Source organism: Budorcas taxicolor, chromosome 2 (assembly GCF_023091745.1).
Source record: "Budorcas taxicolor isolate Tak-1 chromosome 2, Takin1.1, whole genome shotgun sequence".
In the NCBI taxonomy this organism is placed as follows: Eukaryota; Metazoa; Chordata; class Mammalia; order Artiodactyla; family Bovidae; genus Budorcas; species Budorcas taxicolor.
This window is the reverse complement of record NC_068911.1, coordinates 173,672,929-173,691,452: the sequence shown is the minus strand read 5'-3', so window position 1 is coordinate 173,691,452 and position 18,524 is coordinate 173,672,929. Positions and strand designations below refer to the sequence as shown.

The 18,524-nt window shown below is 48.9% G+C and overlaps 1 protein-coding gene across 1 annotated transcript; it reads right to left on the bottom strand.

Annotated features, from left to right (window-relative positions):
- Nucleotides 1-402: 402 nt before the first annotated feature.
- On the bottom strand, nt 403-2,040 carry ID3 (inhibitor of DNA binding 3). The gene is made up of 3 exons (XM_052635856.1): nt 1,645-2,040; nt 1,441-1,524; nt 403-889 (listed from the first exon to the last, which is right to left on the bottom strand). The coding sequence occupies exons 1-2, from the start codon at nt 2,038-2,040 to the stop codon at nt 1,465-1,467; spliced, it is 456 nt and encodes a 151-aa protein (XP_052491816.1). The 3' UTR covers nt 403-889; nt 1,441-1,464.
- Nucleotides 2,041-18,524: the final 16,484 nt, after the last annotated feature.

The window sequence follows — 18,524 nt, the reverse complement described above, 5'->3', positions numbered from 1 at the left end:
TTAATGGAATTAAAGAGGACAGCCATCTGCTAGTTAGCAACATAGCTCTCAAACTACCTAAGAACTGGGACCCAGGAGATATTTCTATCCTAGGCCCCCAACTTGCTGGGTGAGCTTGTTCCAGTCACTTTCTCTTTCCAGTCTTCCCTCACTTGTAAAGTGAGACAGCACAAGGCTCTTCTCTGCACCCAATGCGTGTGGGGCTCCACCATGAGCCTCTTCTACTTCCCCCTCTTCCCCAGTCCTAGCTAGGCATTCTCCCGTCTCCCTTTTAAGGGAATAAGCAAGTTTACTTTTCCTAAGCTCCAAGAAGGACATGAATTTATTCTCCCTAAATCCAGCTTTGTGAGAAACAGTGCTAGCACTTAAGGAATCAAATTATAAACACAAGTGTTTAAAAACCGTTTATTATGCAAAATGTTAACTTTTATAAAAAGTTTAATATACATCGCATGGTTACAGAAAGTCACCTTCCTGCAAAAAAGGTACAAAAGCTAAATACTCTATTATAGAGTTCATAATCAGGGCAACAGAGTCTTTCTCCAAGGAGACCAGAAGACCAGCTCTACCGCTGCCTTGGCCAAGGCAGAATTTGGAGAACAGCCAGCCCCCACCCCCAACCCCGTACACCTCCACACACTGAAAGACAGTCTTTAAAACTTGGAAGTGGCGTGAGGGCTAGGGGAGGTTGCCCAGCTGGTGCCCAGAGCTAGCGCTGGCTCTTTAGGCCACCCATGTTCACAGTCCTTCGCTCCTGGGCGCAGGTCCAGCCTCGAGGCAGGGGTTTGGGGAAGTCAAGTGGGCAGGGCAAGGTTGAGGCCCATCCATGCCCTCGGGCTTCCGGCCGAAGAGGGTCCCAGGGTCCCGGACGGGCGCCAGCACCTGCGTTCTGGGCGGGGGAGGAAAGAAGACCAGGGAGCCGTCAGTTTCCGCCGAGCGCGCCGAAGCGGGGGCCGTCCGCAGACTGGCCGGCGCCAGGGAGGAAACTTGGTCTCTACCTCCAGCTGATAACTCCTCGCCCCACACTGCCCCCACCCAGTTGGCGCCGAAGGACCACAGGCGGAGCTTGCACCACCCCTCCCTCTTGGAAGTGACACTAGTTGGGAGGGGGGCTGAGGAAAACGCGGCTCCTTTTACGACTCCGAGCCACAAACTGATTATTTTATTTAGTCGGACCTGCGTCTATAGTTTCGCACCTTTGGCCAATGGGGGAAGACGGTAACAACGTGCACTTAAGGTTGAAACGAACTCTGGATCGGAATTGGTCCCGTCATTCATTTGCTGTGACCACGGGCAAGTCACTTGCGCCTCTCTGGCCTGAATTTCCCTAAACCGAGGGGGCCGCGGTAATCCTTTAAAAGGCCTACCAACTCCAAGATCTGCCGTTTAAGCACCAGCCGTCCCCCTTCCCCGCACCCGGGAGAAGGCTTGGATACTCACCTGGAGGCGCCAGGACGGGCCAGGTCAGTGGCAGAAGCTCCTTTGGTCGTTGGAGATGACAAGTTCCGGAGCGAGCTCGGCTGTCTGAGAGAAGGAAAAGGGGGGAAGGGTTTACGCACGGAGTTTGGAAGGTCCAGGGGTTCCCGTAGCATCCCAGCCCTGGAGCTCAGCCCCGCCCCGGCTCCCGAGCACGCCCGCGCGCACCTGGATGGGAAGATGCGGGCCGTCTGGGGGCCCAGGGGCCGGCTCGGCCAGGACCACCTGCAGGTCGAGGATGTAGTCGATGACGCGCTGCAGGATTTCCACCTGGCTAAGCTGAGTGCCTCGCGGGACTCCGGGTACCAGTTCCCTCAGCCGCGAGTAGCAGTGGTTCATGTCGTCAAGCAGGCTCAGCGGCTCCTCGGTGGCCGGGCTCTTGCCACGGCCCCGCGCGATGGCCAGGCTGCGTTCCGACAGGCAGCACACCGCCTCGTAGCAGCCGCGAACCGGGCTGAGCGCCTTCATACTGAGCAATGAGGTTGGGAAGTGCTGGAAGGAAGGAGAAAGCCAGAGACCCTCTAGAGCAGCCTGCAACGCGCGCACGCTCGCCGAAGTCTGCATTTATAGAATTGGCCTGGAGGGCACGCCCCTTTATGCAAAACAGCCCACGTTGGCCCCGCCTCCGTCGACCCTGGGCGTTCACAACCCGGGTAAATTGCAAACAGGCTTCCTCTGGCCGGTGTGACGCCGAATACCGCGGAGCCGCGGATTCAAAGAATGAGGAAGCGCTGATACTGGGGAGAGGCGGGCCTCTTTGCCAGCAAGGATTTTTAAAAATCACTTAAAACCATTAACTTTTAAGAATTTGCCTTTTCCTGGCAGCGCCCTATATCTTTGAGCTCCCCTGCCCGCTTGCCAGTCCACCTACAGCCCAGTACTGGTTCGAACCCGTAGTCCTCCAAGGTCATAAATCCCTGAACAGCAAAGCTTTTTTTTTTTTTTTAAGCAAAAGATTTTTCAAGGGAAACTTGTAAGGAATTAGTGCCGCCTTGTTCCCCAATTTGCTGTTCGTCTGACCTCCAGACTCACTGGCGTCAGGAATTATCTTGTGACCAGAGGGGGAAAAAATTAATTGCGGTGAAGCTGAGGTTACAATGAAGAAAACAGATTTGGGCTAGGCGCTGAGATTGCAGAAGGAGGAGGGCAAGGGGGTTTGAGCAAAGAACACTGAGCAACAAGGAGAAAGAAAGAAAAAAAAAAGCTTGAATTGTGCTTTTTGCTTGGGGAAGGGAAAAAGCTCCCACCCTCTGGCCCCATGCATTCCATAAGGAGCCAAATATATGCCCAGTTATGTTTTGGAAGTGAGTTTGATTAGAATTTTGGACAGGGTTTTGAATATGGGATACAGATGGGCTGATTTCTAGATAACCTTTTTAGGAGCTCCCTTTGGGTCAGTTAATCCTTTTTTTAACTCTCCCTTCTCCCTCCCTCCAGCCCCACATTCTCCACACACCTCTATGCAGAAAACAATAGTTTGGTAATTTCATCACTCTATTGTCTCTTTCTGCTGTGGAAGGGCAGGCCACCTGGACTTGATTATTCTTAGCCTTGCTGAAATGGCTCCAGCTCTATCTGAGAGCCCCCAAGAAAGGGACCGGCGAGTAAGCCCGGTATTACAATGGGACATTGCATTCTTTGCTTGTCTTGTCATTTCCAAGGGTTTGGGGGAAAGTGCAGCCTCTGAATGCTGGTTTCCATCTGGGGAGTGACCAGGTGGGATCCTTCAATGGTTGCTTCTCTAATCGATCACTTGATGAATATTTATGGAGTTGCTTTCCTTAAAACTGACTTCTGCTCTCAAGAATCCCAGGATGGGGGGAGACGAGATTAACACCGGAAACAATTAAGAGTTCTATACTATGTGGCACTGATTAACGGGACAATGGGAGCTCAGAGCTAGGACAATCTCAAAAGAGTCATAGTAAAACAGGACACTAGACTGGAGTTAGGAGTCCTGGATTCAACTTCCCAGCCTTGCCAATAATCTGTCCTGTGATCGTGGACAAGCTCAGGTACCCTGGACTTGGTTCCTTGTGACTAAAGTGGGGAAATGGTGCCAAGTGATTACTTAAAATCCATTCCAATTCTAGAAGTCTGATGCTTTATGGAATTTGGACAGGCAGGTGTGGGATGGTAAAGGGTCCAGAAAGGAGTTATAAGATGTTTCCAAGGTCACACCACCAGTAACGGCAGAGCCATCCCTGAAGCCTCTTTTTTTTTTTTTTTTTTTAGCTGTCATACCACAGGAATCTGTGTCCCAGGTAAAAGGTCTTCAAAAGATTTCTTCCTGAAATATGGATGTTTTCAAGGACAGTCTCTTTAGTATAAGAAGGTGAAAATATCCTATGAATGGACAAATCAGTCTATGTATGCTACAGAAGTCAACTGGAGAACTTGTCAGCTATTTGGTCTCAGGAAGGGAATATGGTGATTATGAGGAGTCCTGCATGACCAAAAAGAAAACCTTTTCCTTTTCTGTCACATAGACCTCCATGGTTTGTGCAAAATAGTCAAGCCCAGGTTCTGGAAAAAATCATGGCCTTTGGGGCTAGGCAGATTTATGTTCAAATTTCCATTCTTTTTTAGTAAACCTGTGAGTTTTGGGTAAGTCACGTCTCTCTGCCTCAATTTTCCAATTTATAAAATGGAGCTAATTAGATCTACCTCCTTCCTTTCACATATAATTATTAAATGTCTCTTCTCTGCAAGGCGCTTAACATACTGTCTCCATCACATCCATTAGTCTCCTTGGTGCCTGAGGACTGGTTGAGTGGATGTGAGGGCAAGTGACTGCTGAGTGCATGTGTCTGGTTGAGCGGTCCGTGCTTAGTCCACAGGTCCGCATAGATTCGGGAGAAGGCAATGGCAGCCCACTCCAGTACTCTTGTCTGGAGTATCTCAGGGACAGGGGAGACTGGTGGGCTGCCGTCTATGGGGTCGCAGAGTCAGACACGACTGAAGCGACTCAGCAGCAGCCACAGAGATTACCCCCTCTCTTTTTCACTCCTCCATCACTACCACTGATGTCTCAGGCTTGTACAGCAGTTTGCAAAGCACTTTCGCGTTATCTCTAAAGATGCTTTCAGGCTAAAATGCCCAGAAGCTGGGCGACACAGGCAGGAAAGAGATGCAGTGGGATTAGCAAGCAGAATTCTTTCCTGGTCATGTCAATAACTTGCAATGTGGCCTTGGAAGAATTTCCTTCCTTCCTGGGCTTCATTTTTTTGTAAAATTGTGGGAGGGGGCAGCAAATGACCTCTAAGGGTACTCTCCAATGTAAGATGCTAATTCTGAAAGAAATGGGTTACGGTTGAGAACACTGGATAAAGTTTGAACCCAAAAGACTTCTTTTTCCCAACAGCGGACTGAAGGGCTAGCTCAGGCCTTCTGCAACTTGTTTAGCGGTGGTGGGGCCTCAGTCTCTTATTCCAAATGCCTCTGAACTTTCTGTTCCCAGTTCTGCTCCTTTTACCAGCTTTTTCCCCCCTCTTGCATTTTTTATTTTTATGAAAGGATGTCATTAAGGCTTTTGTCTGCGCTGTTTTTGTTTCAGAACTTTTCTCACAATCCTATTTTTTGTTGAGGAATCCGCTCCTTTGCCCAGCTGTGGGTCCCGGTCCCACAGCTGTGTTGATCTAAGACTCAGCCCCAGACAGCCTGGCGCCAGGGTGGGACGTCATGCGTTCACACAGGGATGCGTGTCCCAGGCAACCTTTCCTCGGGCAGTCACCGGCCGGCGACTGCCGCCCCCACCAATGAGCGTCCGACACCCGAGAAAGGGGCGGAGTCTGTGCCGCCGCGACTCACAAGCGGCTTGTGAATTGCAGATGCTGAGAATTTGATAACGTTCCTTGAATTGGGGCCCTTTAATGGCTTTCACCCCTCCTTCTGTCTCTTTTAGTTCTTTCTTTTCTTTCTTTCGTTGATTCGCTTTCTTCCCACCTTCGTCCTTTACTACATGTGTTTAATAAGTTTTCCTCTTCTTCTTTTTTTAACTATCTCCCCCCAGTGTCAGGAATCATTTTGCAAGCATTTCCAGGAACTGAATCTTCCTTTGCCAAAATTAAAAAAAAAAGAAAAGAAAAGAAAAAGTCAGTGTTATGCTCTCTGATTTTTTTTTTTTTAAAGAGTTGGCAGAACTGTTAAGTTATACTGTTTTGTCTTTAAAATTTTAAAAAGTGGTGGGGGGTCTCTGAGCTGTCGATTTCAAAGCCAAAGTAATGATGATGAGAACTGCAGATGTCTTTTTGCCTAAACTGAGCTTCTATCTACCTTTCTATTTTTTGCTTTTAATGTCGAAAGTGGGGATCAAGGTAACCTCTGAATCTTGCCCAAAGTTACTCTGGATATCAGTTGCTGACCTGTAGCCAGGACCCAAACCTACCCTTCATGTGGCTCCCTGTCCACTCTGCCCTCTAAATCTCTTTTGAATTAGGGTAGTCTGCTGTATTAGGGATACATTAGGGGTCTCAGGAATCCTCAGATGCTGCATTTCCTAATATGTACCTGTTTGACTTCCCTGATGGCTCAGACAGTAAAGAATCTGCCTGCAGTTCGGGAGTCCATGATTCAGTCCCTGGGTCTCCAAGATCCCCTGGAGAAGGGAATGGCAACCCACTCCAGTATTCTTGCCTGGAGAATTCCATGGACAGAGGAGCCTGATAGGCTACAGTCTATGGAGTCACAGAGAAATGGACACAACCAAGTGACTAACACACGCACACCTGTCTGCTCACAAAGTACCTGTAACAGTGTGAGGAGGATTTCCTAGCCACACACTTAGAACATACCCCTCCCTCTCCCCCTAGCAAGTCTAGACCTCAAACTACAGCTTGAGACTCTTGTGAAACAAGATCACAGGGAATGCAGGTTCAAAACCAGGCTCAAACCCTTGGATGGACTACCTAGCCTGCCTCTGCCTCAGTTGTCTCCTCTGAAAAATGGGGAGAAATACCCACCCACTTAACAGCTCGGAGGGTCAAGGGGACAAGGGACAGAAAGTGCCACAGGAATCAATTAGTTATTTTCATGTGCTGTGATGTGACATAGCCCCTGGTGAGTGAGATAGGTGGTTTCAAGAAGCTTAATGGTTCCTGCTGAGACTGTTCTCAGGAACATGGGCAATACTGAGAAGAGGACTATGGGGAGCGTCTGGATCTCAGGCATGAGTCCTTATAGGAATGTGGACATCAGGGGCCTCCAAGGTGGGCTCCTCTACAGTTCAGAAGTACTCAGTCTCATCATTATCATCATCATCGTCGTCATCCTTCACTGAATCTTAACTATTTGCCAAGTGCTGCTTGCCTTATGCATTATCTCATTGATTCATTCTGTGTTCCAGCAGACCGAGGCTCAGGGAAGTTAATATACTTGCGTAGGGTTACATGGCTAATAAGCTATAGATCCAAATTTTGTACCCAAGTACCTGTTTTAAAGCTTTTATCCTTCTGTGTTTATGCTTTTCCTTCTGCCCTTTCAAGGGACCTCCTGGGAAAGTAGTCTGCTCCTGAGACAGTTTTATTCTACCCGATAGAGAAAAGCAAGGGGGACAATCATTAGGTTGGAAGACAGACACTAAGGTATTAGAAAATGTTTTCTAAGTAGAGAGAGACTCAGAGAGCTTTGGAAATTTCTTGGAAATCTGTAGATTTTTTTCCCCCCAAAAAACCTTCCTGTCCATGCTTTCAGGGATGTTTATTCTTAACCAAAGGCAAACTGACTACTCCTGTATTTAGGAGTCAGCTTTGGAGTTGAGTTTCCTCCCTCTCTCCTTTCAACCCAAAGCCAGCCTAGCGTGGTCCAGTCATACCACCCTGAAGTTAACTAAGCCCTTATGTAAGCAGGTAGGCAGTGACCGTGGCATGTCCAGGGGCTGGCTTGGCATCTGGGAGGTGTGTGGGTGGGTGGACAACCGCAGGGAAGTACGAAGGGAATTTATTTTCTGAGAACCTATCTTGTGCTAGTGCTTTATAAATTCTGTCTTGTATAATCTTCTCTTTTGAGGGTAGGTATTATGACAAAGGCACTGAAGGTCAAAGAGACTTGTCCACAGAGCTAGATGAAAAAAAATTCCAACAATCAAAATCTGAACTCTCAGGTCTGTTGGCTCAAACATTGATGAATAAAAGGATGGAGACAGACATTCAAACTGCACACAGTGTCCAGACACACAAGGACTAATTCCCTCACTCCAGCACTTCTAGGCTAATGAGGACAGATAGGGATAACCTCATTCCCCTGTTAAGAGAAGTTTGGAGAAAAAAAGAAAGAAAGGTTTGGAGCTTCTAGTCTTTGGAGAACATCAGTAGGTTATGTGGAAATCTGGTTTAACAAGTAGCAAAAGGAAAAGGAATTATTGCAGAGGTTTTGCTCTTTCCAAAGCACTTTCCTTCATAGTTTCACTGAACTCTTCCAACCATCCTGTGGGGTTTATAGCTCACCTGCTTTGTAATTATGTCATATTGTCTCCGTGGTCTCAGTATCCCTCACAGTGCCTGGCAGAGAATGGGCAATGAGTAAGGATGTACTGAATTAAGCTTCACCCCAGTGATCACTCGTGGGAGACCCCTTAGGGGATGTTCTTTACCACAGATACTGACAATTGGATTAGGGCTCTCACTACTGGGGTTCAGGAAGGGCTTTAGAAAGATGATGGAACCAAGGCAAGAAGAGATGAAGGTTAAAAAAAAGGGGGGATCATGGAAAAGCAATGTTCACCCTGCCCCGATATTGTCTTGTGTTGGCCCAGGTCCCAGCAGCAGTTTAAAGGGTAGGTATTGAGGTTGGGATGGGGCGGATCCAGCCTGGGGGCAGGGCTGACCCTGCTGGGGTCAATTCCACGCCCAGTTGGGCATTGCAGTAGAAGTGCGGGGGTGCGGGAAGGGGGAAGACAAGCTGGCCACTGCTGCCCCTGAGTGTCTTCGTTACTGTGGCCCCAGCATCAGCAGGCTTATAAGGGATTCATTTTACCAAGTGCCAACGATGAGTCAGGCATCTTTCATATATTGTCTCGTACAACCCACATATCCATTGAAGCTCAGAGAGGTGAGGCGACTCACCCAAGGTCACACAGCTGTTAGGAGGCAGAGCACAGCTGCTTGAGTCCAGAGCTTGTGCTCTGAAGCATGAGCCAGGCTGCCAACTGCAGGCAGGGTCTGGAAGCTAATACTGGAGAATGCGGGCCAGTCTTAAGGAAGAATGGGGGTTGGAAGCAGAAGTGAAGTGATGTGAAAGTCGCTCAGTCGTGTCTGACTCCTTGTGACCCCATGGAGGATACAGTCCATGGACTTCTCCAGGCTAGAATACTGGAGGGGGTAGCCTTTCCCTTCTCCAGGGGATCTTCCCAACCCAGGGATCGAACCCAGGTCTTCTGCATTGCAGGGAGATTCTTTACCAGCTGAGCCACCAGGGAAGCCCAAGAACACTGGAGTGGGTAGCCTATCCCTTCTCCGGGGGATCTTCCCCACCCAGGAATCCAACCGGAAGGAAAAGGAAATTCATATTGGAAACTCACGTTGCTGAACAGACCTTTGAGGTGTCAGGTAGTGTGTGGGTGTCTGTGGATGTGTGTAAGTGGGTTCTTCTTTTGAATAAGTGTGTTCCTCACAGAGTGTGTGTTGGCCCCTCTGTGGCTGTGGGACCCTTCTTGAGAGTTTGTGTGTCTGTGTCCCTGGTGAGACAGTGTGTGTGTGTGTGTGTGTGTGTGTGTGTGTGTGTGCACGTGTCTCCCTGAGTGTTACTTAAAAGTGCGGTGCGTCTCCAGAGTTCTCGTGGCCCCCTGCCTGAGTATACGACCTCCTGCGGGTGTGCAGCCTTCTCCCCAAGTGCCCTTTCCGCGTGTGCCCATCTTCCCCCAGTCTCGGGGCCAGCTGCAGAACAGGGCCAAGAGAACAATGGGCTTGCGCGCCCGGGTGGCCCTTTTCCTCCACTCCCTCGGCCCCTGCGACCCTCCCGCCCGCACCCCGCGCCCCCGCGGGGCCCATCCCGGGCCGGGTCGACCTGCCCCGGCCATCCGCACCCGCGCCCCTGCGCCCCACCCCGGCCCGGCCCGACCTCGGGGGGGCCTTCCCCGCCCGCGCCCCGGCGGCCCCACCCGGGCGGCCTGGGGCGCGCAGCTGCGGGGACACACAATCGCCGGCTCCCCCGCCCCGCCCCCTCGCGCAGCCCCTCGCCCAACAAAAGCCGCTTTCTTTCCCCCACAACAGATTAAAGACCAGGAGGGGGTGAAAAATAGCTTCTCCGGCCCTGGCGGGGGAGGGGCGCGGGAAAAGTCGGGGCTTTGGGGACTCTTTGATGGTGAGTGTGTGGGAAACCCGGAGGAATGCGGCTGCTCCGACGGCCGCGGCGGGGAGAGGCGCCGAGAGGAAGGCCCGCCGCCCCCCCGCCGCGACCCCCGCGGCCCGAGCGCCCCCCGATCGTCCGCATCGCCCCTCGCGCCCTCGGGGTGCCCCCTTCCTCCTCGCCCTCGCCTCCTCGCAAGAGCGCCTCTCTCGCTCTTGCGGGCTCTCCCGCACGTTCTCATTTCTCTCCTTCCTGCTCTGCCTTCCTCTCGTTTTCCTTGTTCTGAATCCCCTTTCCATCTCCACCTCCTTTCGCTCTCTTCCGTCCCTTCTCTTCGTCTCTCGCTCCGCGCCTTGATCTTGATCTACGCGTCCATCCTTGTTCTTGTCTGGGGCACACTCTTGGTTCCCCTTTGTGTCTGCGTCTGGGTTTCTTCTCTGTGCCTCTGGCTCGGGCCCTCCTGGGTTGGCTCGTAGCGATGATGATGCCGGGTTTAGGACGTCTCTCTCGCCCTTTCTCCTGCCTGTTTGGAGAGGCTGGGAAGAGGGCACAGGGATGTGGGCAGTCTTTACACATTTAAACACCCCCTTCTCGCTAACACACGTACGAGTGGAGACGGGAGCTGCAGGGGAAGTGTGGGGGAGCCTAGAAGATGGCCGAGAGGAGACTTGGGGAGGCCTGGCCCGCTAGATCCGGGCAGAGTAGTAATAAGGAGCTCCTGGAGGCGTCCAAGGGTGCGGAATTATTTTCGGGCTCAGTTTAATTCAGTCCCTGAAAGGAATTCCTGGCCCAGGACCGGACGGTGGCCTTGGGACCCTGGGGGGAATGGGTTGGGCCTCCTGACTCCCCCCACCCCGTTCTTCTGTCTAGTCCTCAGCATAGGCTGGGAAGAGAAAGGGGGCTGGCTCAAGACAAAAGGCTTCGAGGTGGCTGGGGGCAGGGGCCTTCCATGGACAGACGGTGAGGTGCATGCAGGGGAACTCGGCCTGAGAGCCCAGAAGCCCTGCTTTCACATGTGGCTCTGCCACTGGCTGACAACCCTGGACAAACCTCCCTTTTGGGCATCAGTGTCCCCACCTGTCAAACGAGATACATATTTAGATCCGTGGTTCTCAGTCTTATTACACCCAGAGGTGCCACGATCTGACTTATTCCAAATGCACTGCTTCTATTAATTAATCTGCTTTCTCCTTTCGTGTTTATGAAAGACAAGCATTCAGTCAGAGCTTCTGATTAGCATGATTCATTACCATGAAGAGCTGTTCTGATTCCAGCCAAAGGCACCCCAGGAGACCCCCCTTGATGCTTCAGTGGTATGTGCAGCAAAATGGAAGACTATGGGCTTTGGCGGCAGACAACTTGGGTTTGAATCCTGCTAGTGTCCAGCTGTGTGACCTTGGGGAGATCACACCCTCCCTCTGTTTCCTTATCTGTAAAAAGGAGATATTTGTAACAGCTCCCCACAGGGTTGCACTGAGCATTACATCAGATAACAGATACAACAATGTAAGAAAATAGGTGCTCAATAAACAGCAGCTGTTAAGCTACTGATGCTCTTTACCAATGCTGTCCAGTAGAACTAGCATTTAGGCACAGATGTGAGCCATATGTGCAATTTAAGGTTTTCTAGCAGGCTCATTTTTAAACTTTTTAATAAATTAATTTCAATGATGTATTTTTACCTAACCCAGTATAGCCCCAATACTATTTAAACCTGTAATTAATACCAAGTTCAGTTCAGTTCAGTAGCTCAGTCGTGTCCGACTCTTTGCGACCCCATGAATCGCAGCACGCCAGGCCTTCCTGTCCATCACCATCTCCCGGAGATCACTCACACTCACGTCCATGGAGTCCATGATGCCATCCAGCCATCTCATGCTCAGTCGTCCCCTTCTCCTCCTGCCCCCAATCCCTCCCAGCATCAGAGTCTTTTTCAGTGAGTCAACTCTTCGCATGAGGTGGCCAAGGTACTGGAGCTTCAGCTTTAGCATCATTCCTTCCAAAGAAATCCCAGGGCTGATCTCCTTCAGAATGGACTGGTTGGATCTCCTTGCAGTCCAAGGGACTCTCAAGAGTCTTCTCTAACACCACAGTTCAAAAGCATCAATTCTTTGACGTTATATTACTTTTTCATGCTAAATCATCAAAATCTGATGTATATATTATAATTCAGCATATTTCAATTCAGACTAGCCACATTTCAGGTGCTCAACAGCACTCAGACAGCGCTAGTCTAGTTAGTTAGAAAGTCAGTATAGGCAACTTCCCTGACGGTCCAGTGATGAAGACTTCAAGCTTCCAATGCAAGAAGCATGGGTTCAACCTCTGGTCAGGGAACTATGATCCCACATGCCGCACAGCATGACCCCCCCCCCCCAAAAAAAAAGAAGTCAAGGTAGACCTTGGAGAGGAAAGGACACCTGAGCTAGACCTGAGTCTTGAAGGCCAAGTAGGATTTTAATACTTGAAGAGAAAGCAAGAGGGAGATGGCAGAGAATGGTGAGAGCAGAGGTGTTGATCAGCTTGGCTGGGCAGAAGCTAGAGGGCAGGGTGAATGCTGGCCAAGACTGGATGGGCAGATGGAGCGATGGGGTGTGTGGAGAGCCTTGAATGCCAGGCTAGGAGGATAAAGGGTGCGTGGGCTTTAATACTGTCGAGGGACTGCCTTTTGGAGATTCACTTTCTTTCCAGGAAAGGAGGCAGGAGTACCTTGGATTCTAGCACTATTCTATTAAGATTCTGTTAAGACCTCTACTAATACTAGCTACCATTTATAGAAGATTCACTATGATCAGGCACAGTGCTAAGCATTTTATGTTAATTATCTCATTTAATTCTCTCAGCAAATCCTCATACATTACTGCTGGGCATGTAAGACATTGAAAAACTAGCAGTTTCTTATAAAGTTAAATATAAATTGACCATATGACTTTCGCCATTCTTCTAGGTATTCACCCAAGAGAAATGAAAGCATATGTCTGTTCAAAACTTGTACAGGGAACAGTCATAGCAGCCTTGCTCATTATAACCCCACACTGGAAACAACCCCAAAGTCTATCAAATGATGAACGCATAAACAGAATGTAGTACAGTCATATATGATTGAATATTACTCCAGCAATAAAAAGGAACAAACATGGGAATTCCCTGGTGTTCCAGTGGTTAGAACTTGGTGCTTTTATTGCCTTGGGCCTGGGTTCAATCCCTGGTCAAGGAACTAAGATTCCCACCAGCTGTGGAGTGTAACCAAAAAAAAAAAAAAAAGGAGCAGCTACTGATGTACACAATCTATAGATGGACCTTGAAAATATTAGCCTAAGTGGAAGGAACGAAGCACGAAGGACAACATATTGTATAATTCCATTTATGTTCAATTTCCAGGAAAGGTAAATTTATAGAGATAAAATATAGATTAGTGGTTGCCTAAGGCCAAGAAGAAGAAGGGAAGTTACTGCTAATGAGCACAAGAGAGTGTTTTTTGGAGAGACTGATCACGTCTGACTCTTTGTGACCCCTTGGACTGTAGCCCACCAGGCTCCTTGGTCCATGGAGTGGGTAGCCATTCCCTTCTCCAGAGGACCTTCCCAACCCAGGGATCAAACCCGGGTCTTCTGCACTGTGGGCAGATTCTTTACTGTAAGAGCTACCAGAGAAACCCCAATAAAAATATTTTAAAATGGCTGTGGTGATGCTCATACAATTCTTTAAATAGGCTAAAAATCACATAGTTGTGTACTTAAAGCAGGTGAATTTTATGGTATGTAAATTATACCTTAATAAAGCACTTTTAAAAAAAAGAAAAGAATCTCAAGATCTGAGATAGATACACTGGCCTTCCAGTTTCACAGGTGTGGAAGCCTCAGAAACGTGAAGCCCACTGCCACTCAGCTAGGAAGTAGAGAAGCCGGGTTTGAAACCTATAAGGCTGTGCTCTTGATCACTAGGCTCTCTCGCTTCCTGAGGTTTGCTTGGGCAGTGCCCTTCATCTTTCTGGAGCATCTAACTCCCAAGTTTGGTGCCAGACACATTTGCAAGCTGCAACAACCGCTCGCTAGATGATGAGGGTCAGGAGAGGCGGCAGAGGCCCTGGGGTGGATCTGGGACGCTGGGAGAACCTCCTCGTGAGAAAGCTCAGGCAGCAGCTGGGCCAGGGTCACCCATGGCAACCCCCCCCCCATGCACTGACACCCCCTCCCCAATCCTGTCTCCCTCCCTGGGGAGAGAGGAACTTGGCTCCAAAACTGAGACCAGAATGTGAGCCGGAGACCTGACCTGACCCCCACCTTAGAGTCTACGGGATCTGGGACTATGACAGGGGAGGGGCTGTCCCCAAACCAAGCAAACTGAAATCCAACTGCCCCACTCAGTCCTGTTATTTTATGATCACGCTATATAATCACACCAGAAGACAGACTTTAATTGAAAGTCATGGAATCTGGAATCTTGAAATCCTGGTTCAAGCCTCTGTCTTCTCTGTGTCCTTGACGAACTTGCTTACCTTCTCCAGGACTCAGTTTCCTTATCTATAAAATGAAGACATGGATATTCCCTTCAGAGCATGGTTGTAAGGATTTGGGGGGCCAGAGGTTAAATTCACTTCATTTTGATCAGCTTCATTGCATGTCTTCTTATTGTGTTAGTCACTCAGTCATGTCCAACTCTGTGAACCCATTAACTGTAGCCCGCCAGGCTCCTCTGTCCATGGGATTTCCCAGGCAAGAATACTGGGGTGGGTTTCCATTTCCTTATCCAGGGGTATCTTTCTGACCCATGGATTGAACCCAGATCTCCTGTATTACAGGCAGATTCTTTACTGTTTGAACCGCTAGGGAAGCCATAAGTTGTTATGGTTTTAATAATTCTCCCACTCAAAAGAAACAAGTTTAGAAGAGAAGGGTAAAAATAATAATAAGAGTCTTCATTTTTGGACACTGATTTTGTGTTGTTCCAATCGCCTTAACTCATTAATCTTCATAACAGTCCATAAAATTAGTATCATTATTACCTCTATTTTACAGACCGGAAAACTGAGGCTCAAAGAGGTTAAGCACATTGGCTTAAGGTCACCAAGCTGACTGACTCTCAATTCTTAGCTTTTTGCCATTCAGCTTGGAATAGAGTGGAACTGAAGACACCGGCTTGTTTTATCAAAGTCCTGGTGTGTGAGGATAAGGAAAAGCAGCAAAGATGATGGATCCAAAGTAACTGGCCCACTTTGTTAATATTTATTCACATTTCCCCATTTCTAAACCTTCCTGCCACGAGGTCACACGTTGCACTCATGTTTTGTCTTGTTTTTTACCTTGAACGTAAACTATTGTATTTTTTAAATATTTTTAAATGAATAAAGGGATTTCAGTGTAATGTTTTAAACAGATAGCACTTCCACCTAGTTCGAGATGCAGAAGGCATGAAAAGGCAGCGAGTGACAAGCCTCCTGCTCACCCCGGCCCTGCCAGCCTCCTGCCTGCCAGTCTCCACACAGTCAGCCAGTGTTGCTAGCGCTTTCAGGGGGAAGAGAAGACCTGATACGTTTTGAAATTAGAAAGGGTCTGCTTGATTTGTTCTGAAGCCGTGAGGCATGAAGCCTGCCTCAGCCTGGGTGCTTTCTTCAGGTCGGCCTCCGCCTGACTTCCTGTGCCCTCTGATGTACCACTGCTCCTGCAGGTGACGGCCCGTCCCTCAGGGAAATGGCTGGTCCCTCCTCCCTCTCAACTTTCCCCCGAGGCACCCCCTGCAGTACCTGTGCTGCTCCTGACCACGTTCCCTCCCACGTGCAGGCCCAGCTGGTTCCTCCTCCCCCAGAGCCTGGAAAGCCTGTAAATGCCAGAGGACATCTCATCATCTCACCATCTCACCACTGATGGGGTGGAGATGAATTCAGAGGTCACACCTGGGTGGCCTCAGGCCAGACCTACCCCATGAGAATTTTTTTTTTTTTTCCGGCCTGTTCAGTGATCTCAGAATTGGAAAATTTCACCTGAAGAAAGCTGGGGCTGAGTAGCAGATGCCCCCTTTGGAAGGGGACACTGAGAATATGTTCTCATTTAGAATATGTTCTCTCTGGATTGTCATGGTCCCCACCACTCCCTGTCAGCTAATGGGATAGACAGATTAGTGGTCACTTTGAAGGTATCCACATCCTAGAAACCTCCTACACTGTTGGTGAGAATGTAAGTTGGTGCAGTCACTGTGGAAAACAGTACAGAGGTTCCTTAAAAATCTAAAAATAGAGTTACCATATGATCTAAGCAATCCCACTCCTGGGCATATATCCAGACAAAACTCTAATCCAAAAAGATACATGCCCCACTATGTTCATAGCAACACTATTCACGCTAGCCAAGACATGGAAATAACCTAAATGTCTGCTGACAGATGACTGGATCAAGAAGATGCGGTATCTGTACACAACAGAATATTACTCAGCCATAAAAAAGAATGAAATAATGCCATCTGCAGCAACGTGGATGCCGCTAGAGATGATCACACCAAGTGAAGTTAGAAAGAGAAAGACAAATACTATATGATATCACTTATATGTGAAATCTAAAATATATCATGAATGAACCTATCTACAAAGCAGAAATAGATTCTCTGACATAGAGACCCAACCTGTGGTTGCCAATGGGGAGGGGGAAGGGAGAAGGGATGGAGTGGGAGGTTGGGGTTAGCAGATGTAAGCTTTTATGTGAGGAACGGATAAACAACAAGGTCTTGCTCTATAGTGCAGAGAACTATATTCAGTACCCTATGATAAACCATAGTGGAAAAGCATATTAAGAATAGATATGTATAACTGAATCACTTTGCTGTACAACAGAAATTAACACAACATTGTAACTCAATTATACTTGAATTAAAAAAAAGAAGAAGGTATCCATCTCTTAATCCCTGGAATGTGAATATGTTATGTGAACATGTTACATTACATGGCAAGTGGGAATCAAGGTTGCAGATGGAGTTAAGGTTGTTAATCAACTGATCTTAAAATCGGGAGGTTGTCCTGGATTTTCTGTCGGGTCCAGTGTAATCACAGAGGCTTCCCTGGTGGCTTAGGCAGTAAAGAATCCACCTGCAATGCAGGAGATCCAGGTTTGGTCCCTGAATCAGAAAGATCCTTTTGAGAAGGGAATGGCAACCCACTCCAGTATTCTTGCCTGGAGAATCCCATGGACAGAGGAGCCTGGCGGGCTACAGTTCATAGGGTCACAAAGAGTGGGACATGACCGAATGACTAACACAACAACAACCTAATCACAAGGGTCCTTAAAAATGGAAGAGGGTAACAGAAGAGGCGAGTCAGAGATGTGGCGATGGAAGCAGCGTCAGAGAGGTGCCATATGGCTTACTTTGAAAATAGAGGAAGGGGCCAGAAAGCCAGAAAAGCAAAGAAATGGAGTCTCCTCTAGAGCCTCCAGAAAGAAACCTTGATTTTATCCCAATGAGATCCTTGTCATGCTTGTACTATACAGAACTGTAAGATACCACCTTTGTGTCATTTGAAGGCACTAAGTTTGCAGTAATTTGGTGTAGCCATGACAGAAAGCTAATGCAGTTTATATGGGGGCTCTTAGGTCTTGGGATGGTGGAGAGTGAGGCCCTGCTGGTGAGGCCTATTGCAGGTGGGAGACACCTAGCTTAAGATGCTCAAGAAATGGGGGCTTCCGTGGCGGCTCCAGTAACAAAGAATCCAATGCAGGGAACTTGGATTCAATCCCTGGTGGGGGAACTATGATCCCACAAGCTGTGGGGCAAGTAAGTCTAAGTCTGCTCACTGCAACTACTGAGCCAGCATGCTCCAGAGCCCACGTGTTGCCACTAGAGAAGCCTGTGCACTGCAGCTAAGATCCAGCACAGCCTGAAAAATAAGAGAAGGGATAGGCGGCCCACTCCAGTGTTCTTGGGCTTCCCTGGTGGCTCAGCTGGTAAAGAATCAGCCCACAACTCAGGAGACCTGGGTTCGATTCCTGGGTCAGGAAGATCCCCTGGAAAAGGGAAAGGCTCCCCACTCCAGTATTCTGGCCTGGAGAATTCCATGGACTGTATCGTCTGTGGAGTCACAAAGAGTCGGACACGACTGAGTGACTTTCACTTTAAAAAAAAGATGCTCAACAAATGGCACCTATTGTTCTAAGGAATAAGCTTATAGGGTGGGCCCAGGCCGATGAGAGACATTGATTCTTGCCTTGACTTTTCCTCCATCTGCTCTGCTAACACTCCTCTGCCTGGTTTGCTTCCCAGAGCCCAGTGCTCACTGATAGGGGCCTGAGTACCTAGGCCTTGGAGGAAGAACATGGTAACCACTCCAAGAGTCAGCGGGTGCCAGCAGCCAGTGGAGGGATCTGATCCCTGACCGAAGATAGGATTAGGGGGGTCAAAGCAGAAAAACAAGGACTAGGTCCCTGGCTGGGTAAAAGGGCCATCACAGCTGCAGGTGGGAGGAGCAGGAGTGGGCCCTGAAGTGGGGTGCAAGGTGGGACAGGGTACCACGTTGGTCCAGGCTGGAGGCTTGCTTGAAGTGAGGATGACTGATGGTTAAGGAGTCCTGAGAGCAGGCGGTAGGCTGCCTTCCTGGGAGGGAGCTAAACTAATTTATCCTGAGCGATTACTGATGACTGCTAGTGGCTTACTGCGTCAGACTTGCCAAAGACATTCATGTTTAACAGCGCATATCACTTCAACATAAAAAGGTGAAGTTGCATTTCAGGTAGCAGTGTCTGAGAAAAAAAACCTCACGGCCAGGGAGATGTAGGGTGCCACGT